The sequence below is a fragment of the Anomaloglossus baeobatrachus genome, chromosome 3 (genome assembly GCF_048569485.1).
Source record: "Anomaloglossus baeobatrachus isolate aAnoBae1 chromosome 3, aAnoBae1.hap1, whole genome shotgun sequence".
In the NCBI taxonomy this organism is placed as follows: domain Eukaryota; kingdom Metazoa; phylum Chordata; class Amphibia; order Anura; family Aromobatidae; genus Anomaloglossus; species Anomaloglossus baeobatrachus.
Genome location: NC_134355.1, coordinates 472756652 through 472768805, shown reverse-complemented (window position 1 = coordinate 472768805; position 12154 = coordinate 472756652). Strand labels below are relative to the sequence as shown.

At 41.4% G+C, this 12154-nt stretch overlaps 1 protein-coding gene across 2 annotated transcripts in view; it reads right to left on the bottom strand.

Moving 5' to 3' along the window:
- GNB4 (G protein subunit beta 4) overlaps positions 1-12154 on the bottom strand; it is a 181182-nt gene that overhangs the window by 28582 nt on the left and 140446 nt on the right. For both annotated transcript variants that reach the window (XM_075340599.1, XM_075340600.1), the window contains exons 2-3: positions 1285-1391; positions 5-43 (exon numbers count right to left, since the gene is read on the bottom strand). In XM_075340599.1, the coding sequence (XP_075196714.1) occupies positions 5-43; positions 1285-1341 (96 nt within the window). In that variant the 5' untranslated portion in view covers positions 1342-1391. The remainder of the gene's footprint in view (positions 1-4; positions 44-1284; positions 1392-12154) is intronic.

Here is a 12154-nt window from a genome sequence, read left to right as displayed (position 1 = left end):
ATACCTGGACGAGGGTGGTGTCGCTGCACGCTTTCCGAGCATCCTATGACAAAAACAAGCAATTGTATTGTGTGAGCCATATAATAATCCAGATTATGTACCCACCGCATCAGTCTATATTCTACAAAGAAAACATTCGCAGCTTGCCACAACTGTGTACTAGGAATGGATTCTGCCTACAGGTCGGCTAAAGAGCAGGGAAGAGCATCTAAAGGAGGTTTAATGATCAGGTAATAGAGGGAACTGCCATTTATACAAGTCCAGTCTACGCTAAATCACCACAAGACCACGTTTAATTACACTTTAAAGGGATTGCCTGATTGATGGGTTGGTCCAACCCCAGGTCCACCACTAACATTGATAACCTGCCCTAAGATTGGGCCATCGATATTTCACATTTTGCCTATAAAGAAGAAACCTGGAAGATAGAGGATGAGAAGAACATTGTAACACCTGCCTTTAAAAGGTTCCACCTTACAGGACAAAATGTACAGCCTGTAAGAGCCAAATAGTGCAATTTTTTCACGAGCAGTTCTGGGTGCATATTGCTAATCCCTGCCTATCCGTCCCTGTATACACTAGCACAGATAAAGAGATCTCTAGAAAAAGTATTTCTAAAGATCCTTTATGATATGTTAATGAGGCCAGGGACAAGTCACAAGGGCATTCATTCCCTTGGCTGGTTGGCGCCCTTAGCATGTTAGTATAACCACAGGGGATGCTTACATGCTAAGGGGGCCCAACTAGCACCTTTGCAACTAGTCGCTGGCTTCATCAGCATTATGATAAAAGATCTTTAAAAATACTTTTTCTAAAAATCTCTTTATATATTCTCCTAGATACAGGGACGGTTAGGCAGGGATTAGGAATATGCACCCAGACCTGCTTGTGGTTCTGGATGCATATTGGACCTGACAGGTCGGGTTTAAATGAATGAAATAAAAAAAAAAAAAAAAAAAACTACCCACTTCTATGTTCACATCTGAGTCAGAGGACACCACGATGTAACCAATGAGCCCCATTAGGAGGCAATGGGATCTGTTGGTTGCCACAGATGTCTGGTGGCGAGTGATGGATCAGGTATAGTGTTCTAGTGTATTATTGTAGTTATTGCGGAGACCTAAAACACAGATGTGATCAGAGCCTGGAATACACAATGTCCATGCCAAAATTGATCTGGTAGAGAGTCTGCTTCTCTGTACAATCCAAGGCCCGGGAATTCCTTGCAGTGGTTGGTAGAACAGTGTCAGGCAGATGTACAAAGCCACAAAATCTGAGACTTACTCGGATCTGATTCCGCAGCTGCTCGGCTTCTTGTCGTAACTGTTCCAGTTCACTCATCTTGAAAGCCTGGAACTATTACACCTCAGCCACAAACAGCAAGAACAGATCTAGAAAAAAAAAAAACCCACAAGAACAAGGGAATACACATTACATACATATAGTAATTATATTGTACATACACACAAAATATTAGATTTACAGGAAAGTACATTGCCAGTTTTGGTGTTGCACTCTGCACAGATTTGTTGGAGATTATGTGAAAGTGTCCCAATTGCTGACACCTATTTGGCTATACGTGAACATGACCATTTCTATAGCAGAGAAACCCTTTGTGGACTCCAAGCAATTCCAGTCTACTCTGCTACTTTCCTGATATATCTGGCAATGCTCTTACCAGATGTTCTCTAGCCTTCCAGTGACACTCCACCAATAACCATTTTAGGGCACTTTTTTGATGTAGGACCTATAACCAGAGTCTAGGGGTGCAGGGTGCTGCATAGATGCAATATGTACTAAATCTAGAGGAAATTCTATGAGATGATGTAGCACAGAATTACTAAGGGAACTGTCAGTGACACAGCGGGAGAGTCAGCAGTTATTGCCGGCTACACCTTTGTGCCATGCAGTCGGTCCCTATACACAGATCACCACTGTAGCGCACACTAAGCCATCCCCACTAGGAGGCAAAACAGGAAATTATCTTGGGTGCAACCTTGATCTGAGGTCATTGAGCCATTGTCTTCCTCCTTGTGCGGCTCTGGAAGAGTATGAAGCAGAGGTGCCTCCATCAGACATTTAGCACAAAAACAGGAAACAGTCTACCACGCCTCTGGTAAGGAAGTAAACGCCGCTTTACCCTGCGCTTCCAGTCCCTACATAGTAACAGACATATGGGAACACAAAGCAGAAGCCGAGGGAGCACAACCACAGCCCCATCTGAAGAGCATCCACCACACAGGACCACTGCTGAGACACCTCCTGCACAGCCCAACAAGCAGGGCGACAATGCTGACTACACAAGCACAGCACTCATGTGGATGGGATTATACAGGGAAGTGCCATCATAAATATGGAAGTGCCATCACTTTATGATCAGTCAGGATATGACTGGCACTGCAGAGCTGGCATACCACACCAGAGAATTAAAGGGGTATTTCCATCTCCAAGATCCTATCCCAATATATAATAATATTATTAATAGCAAATCCTTCCAGTTAGAAATTTAGTATAGTTGTCCCGATAAAGCCATGTCTCTTACCTTGTGTTCTGGGCATTGCAGCTTCGGTTTCCATGGTTATGACCACAAGCAACTTAAGTGGCAATACCCTGCCCATGAGGTAAGAGATATAGCTATTTCAGAAGAATTATAGGAGGTATGTGCGAATATTATCACAGCTACTACATAGCAGGGTGAGAAGAATAATTAAAGCAACAACAAAAAAAAAACAAAAAAACACCACAATAAAAAGGAGAAGTGTGGGAAAAATGACAGGATATTTCATCTGTCCAGTAAGCCTACTGTATCTAAACCAAATCACTCAGATCTCCTCATTCCCATCACTTACTGACATGACAGAGCCCAGGAATATCGGGAATAGTACCCAAATACCTAGGATAGAGGCATCCAGACCTTCTCATGGGTAGTTCTTTTCTCCCACTAGTAGGATGCCTTCATGATTGGGCAATGTCATACAGGTATGTAAATGTATGTATGTAAGTAAATGTAAGTAAGTATGTATGTATGTATGTATGTATGTATGTATGTATGTATGTATGTATGTATGTATGTATGTATGTATGCATGCATGCATGCATGCATGCATGCATGTGTGGGCAAACCATAAGGGCCAAACGAGAACATTTATATGTGATTTAAGTTACTCAAGGTATGTGTTCCATGCTCTGCATGTTTTTTTTTTTTTTTTTTTTTTAAAACAGCCAATTTTCCAATCACCCTTTCAATCATTGATGGCCAAATAGTTTAACAAACTATTTAAACCCTGACCCCATTGCCACTATACATTGCCCTTGGAAGAAGCTCAGGCGAAACGTACATCGGGCATTTGATAAGGTAATATATTGTGTTATAGCATTACATTTCATTATGGGGGTTTTTTTTTGTAATATTTTTTCCCCTTCACATTCACTTTTTGATTAATAAGATTAGGTCACCTGCTTCAGGGTATGTGCGCACGTTGCTTTTTACCTGCTTTTTTGCTGCTTTTTCTTCTGCGCTGTTTAATGCCAAAATGGATGTGTTCTTCTATTCAAGCAAAGTCTATGGGAATTTGGGTTTCTTGTTCACACTAGGTTGTTCAAAATGCTGCCTTTTTGAGGCAGAACTTTGGTCAAAAACTCAGCTTTTCAAAGAAGCAACATGTCAATTGTTTTTGCCATTTGGGTTTTGCACTGCAAAGCTGAGTTTTTGACCAAAGTTCTGCCACAAAAAGGCAGCATTTTGAACAACATAGTGTGAACAAGAAACCCAAATTCCCATAGACTTTGCTTGAATAGAAGAACACATCCATTTTGGCATTAAACAGCGCAGAAGAAAAAGCAGCAAAAAAGCAGGTAAAAAGCAACGTACGCACATACCCTTACACCATAAACACCACTATTTAATCTCATACGAGGGTTTCATTTGGTTACTGTTTGCACTGCAGTGTATATTGTACACTCACTATTTACACCTTATTATGTCACATATTTCTTTTTGATGTGTAGTGGCTACATCATAGGAAAGGAAAAAAAAAATATAATATATCTTATAAAAACAAACACACACACACCCCTTTTCCACAATCGTTATGTTGCTCATGTTCTATACTGTTTAGTGCATCTAGTCTGTCTTCATCCCTCCTTTTTACTGTTAATGTGATTAATTTTTGTATTTTTTAATTTTATTTGAATAAAGACTATTTTTCCGTGACATTGTAATATTTTTGGGTACTATAACATCATACAGGGGGGGGAAAAAAAAAAAAAAAAAAAGTCCACAGACAAGTGTCTTTCAAACACTCCCTCAGTTGAAGGGGAAATGGCCATTTACCGTAGGTGCCATAAAGTTTTACAAGCTAATCTCTTTGCCAAGAAGATGAGGAATAGAAAGAGACTGTTTTATTAGGCTTCTCAGCTGCTTAATCATGCAGTAGCCTGTTTACAATGTAAAATGTGGTGAACAGTCCTCTTTAATCTTCCCCCAACCATGTGTTTATGGACCTCACTGTATCCACAGGGGCAGTCATGCAATGACATTAAAAGATCCCTAAAAACCGTTCCCATTGGAAGAATTGGAAAATAGTGGCCTAGTCCAACAGGGTACACAACACGAATTTGACTGCTGTTGTGGGAATGTGGGGGTCCAAGGGCTGGAATTCCCAAGGATCACGAGAGTGGGGGTCATGAGGTTCACATATGAATAGAGCAGTAGTGAGCCTGTGTGACCACCATGATATTCATTGATGACAAGTTCACTACTGCGCCAATCACAGGGGTCTTTGGGATTGGTAAGAGTCTCATATGTCGGACAAAGGTAATCATCAATTTCTCATTATCCTGTGGACAGTGATAAAATAGACTGGAGAAAGCATTGCCAGGTTACATTACCAATAACCATATATCCTATTTCAAAGCAGATCAGAGCGTATACATGGAGGGGTAATTGTGCCTTCACCCTTTCTGGCTCATCACCACGGTTCTGTAAGTAATGTATCCCATGTGTTGCTGTGAACTCTACATGGGAGGCGCTCAACCATCACCAGCGGATGAGGACATTGCAGAGCGGCAGTAGTACAGCTGGTAAAATGGATGAGTAATCCATAGGATAGGGGTGACCAGAAAAACCCATCATGTAAGAAACCCCAATAAACCTGCAGGTTAACAACATTCTGAGGCTGTGCAGCCGCTGCACTTAAGAGCCCCGCTGCGGGGAGGAAATACTCTTTATCCCTATCGGCAGTCTAAAGCTTTCAGTCATAGTGGAGTGAAGGAAATTGCCCAAGACTCCTAAGGAGCGCTGCCAGAAGCTAGTTTCTGGCTATACATCATGGTTGTAGCAGGTTATAACAGCCACAGGGTGGTCTACTAAGTACTTAAGATGCTTGTCATGAAGTGGGATGAATAATTCCAAGACTACAGTAGTCATTTTGTACTGAATTTGGAGAAACCTCATTAATTGGGCTGAGCGATTAAACATTACTACAAACAGCAGAACGTTTGGAAATTTTGACAAATCTAGTTGGCAATGGGAGTTGAATCATTTTGATTGCAGACGTGTGCTTTCCCTTTACTATGGAAGCGTGGCAGTGATCCCCTTACCTTATATCCTGATGCAGGGGGTCAAAAAGGTCACACAAAAATGGTCAAAAAGGATTTAAAGGGGATGTCTGGGACTTTTCTATTGATGTCCTGTCCTTTAGAGAGATCATTGACGTGTTATGGGCGGGGGTGTGACACCTATCACATCTGCTGATTAGCCGGATGTGCTCAGCACAGCGCCATCAAAGGAGTAGTGGTAGCGGCCTGGTACTGCACCTCTGCCCCCTATTCAAATTAATAGGGTATGTATATGCATAACCCAGCTGCAGGCACTACTCCGGAATGGATTAGGTTACTTAGGCTATGTTCACACACTGCGTTTTTCACCTGCGTTTTTGGTCCGTTTTTGCTGCAGAAATTTCTTGAGAAATTCTTGTAACCTTTCTGCAGACATTCCCCAGCAAAACCTATGGCAAAAAAAAATTAGCTGTGCGCACACTGCGTTTTTTTTCTTAAGAAAATTCTTTCAGTAGATTTTCTTAAGAAAAAGAATGAGCATGTCACTTCTTTTCTGCAGCTAACTGCGTTTTTTGCCATATATAATTGGCACAATAACGCAGAGAGCAACCAGCGGTAAAAACGCACCAAAAACGCACCAAAAACGCAGGTGCGTTTTTGGTGCGTTTTTTAACACAGGTGCACTCTTAAGAAATTTCTTAAGAAATTTCTTAAGAAAAATCATTTTTCTAGTGTGAACATAGCCTTACAGTTTTAATCAGTTTTTGTTGCAGCGGTTTTTGTCCCTTGTCAGGTTTTAAATAAAGCGGCTTTGTTTTTCATACTTCCTGGTATTTAACACCTTACTAATAATACAGTCATTGTGGATTTCAAGCATAAAAGAAACTATAACAGAAGAAAACACACACACACACACACACACACACACAGGAACTTTGCCTGAAATGCGTTTTTGACAGTGAAAATGCACAACTTCAAAAACTCATGAGTAAACCCAGCCTTACAGTTTGATTGTGAAGAGTTCAAGCTTTTACAGACTTATAAGGATTCTGTCAGCAGGTTATTGCTACCTCATCTGAAGACAGCATGGTGCAGGAAAAGAGATTCGGAATCCAACAGTATCACTTAAGATTGTGTCAGAACGGCTGCACCCAGCAATCAGAATTTTTAGCTCTATAGAGATTGTACATTGACAGTGGGTGTGTTGGACTGCCCTGCATGCGAGTTTCGAGTCCTGTAATACGAGTCCTGCTGCATAAACATAGAAAATAAACAAAAGATCGGACTGTGACAACACAGGCATGCCTGAACTTTGTGTTATCCCTTGCAGCATGCTGGCTTCAGCTCACATAGCAAAAACCTGCTGACAAATCTCCTTTAATTACTAATGTCTAAATTAATCAAAAGGGTTTACTAGGAAGGATACTTGTCACTGGAGCCTTTGATCAGTTTATAGTTGGGCACTGACTTTCAGCACTTCACCTAATTGGATATTGATGACTTCCCCAGCAACAGCAAACTAACGGAAATTTCCTTTAAAAAGTCGCAACCAGAAAAATATTCCTGGCCAAACAAACAAACCCAGAATAAATCCCATGTGCCAAATGATTACTTTGCACATGCGATAGAAACATCATTAAGTCATGAGATTGTGTGACTGTGGAAAGAAGAGGCCAAGAGGGCCCACTGACCAGACGGCACCCAGAAGGTCGCCATCTTATCTTATTGAACCGACTTCTACAGCGAAAAAAAAAAAAATTAAAAAAAAATAAAAAAAGTAATTGGAAAGGAATTTATCAAGGATTTTGCACCAGTTTTCTGACTTTTTGGAGATAAATAGATATATATATATATTAAAAAAAAAAAAATATATCAGCGTTCGAGTTCAGAGTTCAGGTGCTTTACTTATGCTAACCCCTCACATGAGCACGGGGGTCCAGTAGGAGTCGCTTTCAGTACTTGAACGGCTGTCGCACAAGTGTAGGGTGTACAAATAAATATTAAAAATTGTATAATATTAATATGAAAGCCCACTGTCCCTCCCCCAGAAGTGCCCTGTTTATGGCTGGCTGTATGTGGGCAGAGAGCCGAACTGCCCAACGAGCGTCTTCTATTGGGGTTTGGGTTCCGGGATCAGAGTTCAGGTCAAGTCCACGTCCCAAACTGAACTCTAAGGCTATGTGCCCACGGGAGCTTGCATCTGTGGATTTTGTCGCGGAAAACCTGCGGATTTATCTGGATTTTCCAGATAAATCTCCAGGTTTTAGCATGTACAGGCACTCCCCATGTTATCCTATGGGACATGGGGAGTGCTGTGTCCACGCTGCTGAAAGTGCGGCTGCCGAATATGCTGCAGATGTCCGCATCCGCATGTATAATTGCATGTCAATTATTCATGCGGAATTACCTGCGGATGTCCCGGCTCTCCGCTAGGGAGATAGAGGCCGGGACATCCGCAGGTAATTTGCATGAATGTCCGCAGCTATTCCGCTGAAATCTCGCAGCTAAAAATAGTTGGACGCCGGCGGGCAGCTGCGGGAAACATGCGCTCGTACCTGCGGATACATCCGCAGGTGCGAGCACCCGTGGGCACATAGCCTAACTAAAGACCGGCTGAACCCGCAGAATTAGAACTTTCAAGGTTCCACTCATCTCTAGTCTTACATAATTGTGGTGCATCTTTAGATCAAACGCTGATAAATGTGGGGCACATTCAGCCAAAAAACAAATCAAACCTCTGAAATTCCCCCGCCCCCACTCTATACAAGATTGGACAGGGCATAGGGTAATTCTATATTAGAAAGTAGCACATAGACGTCATAACAGTTTTTTTCATGAGAAAATATAAAAATTCATGGAAGTATAGATCTCCCCAGGGGATAACATTGTCTAAGCATTATTAAAGGGCGAGGCATTCTATACATAATGTGAGATCATAATTATTGGGGTAATAAAAAAAAAAAAAAAATATATAAAAAATAATAACCCTTGTAATTCTGTCAAAAAGTTAGGGTCGGGATATTTGGCTTTTGGGTGATATTTCTGATAATCCTTAAATGCACTCTAACCCTTTCAGAACTTAATATGACCTCCTCTAATCTTCTGTTCAATATTTCAGTAGGTTTTTGCACGACTTGCTGTTCTCTAACAAGGAGCTTTATGGCAAAATTCACAACAGGTGTTTGATCCATGAATCTCCCAATAAATGTAGGGGTTGAATTAGAATTGGAACTTCGTCCTCTGCATTGTGCTAGTCACATTTTGACATCATGAGATCAAGACTGTACCCAACACCTGATCAGTGGTACCTCACCATTGCGAGGATTAATGCAAGATTATCTCAGAAGGAAGTGGCCACTGGGCTTAGAGTGTCACCAGCAGGTTGTGAGAGAGACAGAGAGACTGGAAGAGTCACAGAAAGGTATAGAAGTAGTTGTCCTTTGGCTACAGCCCACATTGATGACAGTTTCATTGTGAACAATGTCCTTATAACTCTGTACCCGAGGACCTCAATGACCTGAGGGTCGCCCGTAAAAGTGAGATTTCTTGCCTGTGTAGACAATAACACCACATGACAAGTTATTGAGACACTGACATTTGGGGGTGTAACCACCGCTGTTATAGGCTTTTAATTTAATAAATATACTGCTCAAAAAAAATAAAGCGAACACGAAAATACCATTTTGTTGTTTAAGTGTTCCCTTTATTTTTTTTTGAGCAGTATACTTTGAGATAAGGAAATCACAATTACTTGTTTCTACTTAAATCTCCTACTTTCATGATAAAATATATCAGTGTAGCATGAACTTTTTGTGAGCAGTGTATGACTTGGTATATGTGGTAACAATCATGCAAGAGAAAATTGCCTCCATACACGAGTATGGGCAGGGCTGTGGAGTCTGAGCTCATTTTGGTGGAGTCGGTATAAAATGGACCGACCGAGACTCCTAAAATATATAATAAATTGGGGACAGTAGTGCAATGCAGAATGTGCTGAATATATTTTCATCTGAATTTGTGAAAGTTATGAAATGTCCTATAAATGGCTGTTATATTCCTGATCTAATGCTGCATTCACACACTGCGTTTTTTTTGAGGATCCGTTTTTCAGCTGCAAAAGCAGATCAGCTTTTTAAAAAAAAACGCAGCGCCTAAAAGGTTTTTGAGCTCATAGATAATGTTTTCAATTGCAAAAGCAGATTAGAGAAAATGCCACACAAACTGACTGCTCAATTCTTTGTGAGGATCCATTTTTGAGCCCAAAAACGGATCCTAACAAAACAATGCTTCAAACATGATAAGTACAATTAAACTGATGAATGAGAGTAATGAACAACAGCTAGAAGACAATTTAGGATTTAGTATGTTTGACCTGGAGCCACAGTACTGTTCATGTAACTGAGGAAAAAAATGATATTACAACAGAAGAACAGCAAAATGATACTTTAGAATTAGATCTTGTTGAAGCTGCTTCAAAACACTTCATATTCATCACATGTGCTGTGTTGTGCACACGCTGCAGCTGGCAATAAGATAGACTGCAAGAGGGACATGCTGGTAATCTGATTGGCAAAATGAGGAAATTGGTTATTGCCGCCAGAACCCCTAAAATTGATTCCATCTTGAAGAGACGCGCTGGGAAAGGGGCAATTGTCGATCAAGCCACTCGGTGGGGCAGCATTATTTAATGACTGAGCGATTGCTTGAACTAAAACAGTTTCTTATAGATATGGTGAACCCTCAGGTAACCCTAAATGAAGGTGAATGGACACAGGTGGCTGAATTGAAGGAAGAAATTGCTTAATCACCCATTTACCGTGACTACAAATTTACAAGCTGAGGATTTAACTCCTGCGGCTCAGAGAAGCCTACATACAGGAGTACTGCGAGTATACAGAAGAATATAGATTATTAGATCACAGGGACCAGGACTACTCATCTATTACATCCCAGTGGAGCCCAGCGTGATGGTATCATTGAAGTCATAAGTTTACCTACATTTAGGATAAAAATCAACCCATCTCCCCTGCAGACTCAGTCACCGGAGTATGGTTTACAGGGAAACAGTCAGCGCAGGTTTTGTTTTTTTAACATATGGTAGTATGGTGACTCTCTATACAAACTAAATCTGAGGTGCCAGAAATCTATCAGAGAAGCTGTATGCAAATCAGACTGGAGGTGCACCGGGGTGTGTGTGTGTGTGTGTGTGTGTGTGTGTGTGTGTGTGTGTGTGTGTGTGTGTGTGTGTGTGTGTGTGTGTGTGTGTGTGTGTGTGTGGGGGGGGTCACCTACACACTGGGAAAGAGCAGTCCATGTCATCTGACTTGCACATGGCTTCTCAGCTCAATTTCCCATGACTGGAACATTGGATCTTTGCAACAAAGGCATACTTCTTTTATTGGGAGGCAAGTACCTGTGCCGGAATAAAAATGCTACCATGTATTAATTATGCCAGGTGACTGGGTATTCATATATGACAAAAAAAAAATAAAAAAAATATAATACAGATCTGCATTGCCTCATTGAATAACACTGGTCAAAGTGTAATCTTTTTTATGGGATTGCACTCATCCGATTTATACACTTGTGTGAGCGATCCCTAAAGAATGATCATTGTAAACACTATGGGATCATGCTGCCATCATACAGTATATGTAGGAGACACGCTTTTCCTCCTAGAGATGAGGTCCTAAACACCTTGAGATCATGCCGCCATCATACAGTACAAGGTGAGGCGCCCTGCCTCCTGGAGGTGACCACCATAGGACCACACTGACATCATATAATACAAAGAGATGTGCTATGCCTCCTGGAGGTGAACGTAGTAAACCCCATAGGACTACGCCACCATCATACAGTACAAGGAGATGCTCTCTGCCTCCTAGAGGTGAACGTACTTCACAGCAGAAGACAAATTAAGAACTTGTGAAGATGCTGGAGGAAGCAGGTACAAAAGTATGAACAGTAATTAGTCTTTTATTGACATGACCTGAAAGACATCTCTGCAAGAAAGCCAAAACTGCCATAAAAAAAAAGCCAGGAAATAGTTTACAACTGCACATGGGACAGTTTTACTTTTGTAGAATTGTCCTATCTGAGGAAACAAAAGTGGAACTGATCGGCCATAATGCACATTGTTATGTCTGGAGGAAAGGTTGAAACTTGCAAAGAACACCAGCTAATCTGTAAAGAAGGGGATGAGGAAGCAATGGGGGGGGGTCCTGTGCAGGACAGACTGGGGCACGTCACAAAATAGATTGCATAAGCGGACAGGAAAATGTGGGGATACTGAAGGAATATCTCAAGACAGCAGCCAGGACGTTACAGCTTTGGCAGTCATGGGTCTCATAAATTGACAATAGCTCCAACCACACGGCTAGACGTGAACCGCTCCATAGACTATAATGGGTACGTATTGTATCTGTGACAATTGCAGACAGAACTCGTAAGGATGGATGTCTGAATAAGGCCATATTCTGAAGATGCAGTACTGATCCTAAGTGCAGAGCAGAGTTTTAATGAATGTGGCTGTGGGGCATGTAAATTTGGAATTTCAGCTGTGGGTAGGGCGGCACTCGTCATTTGTGGGGTGAAT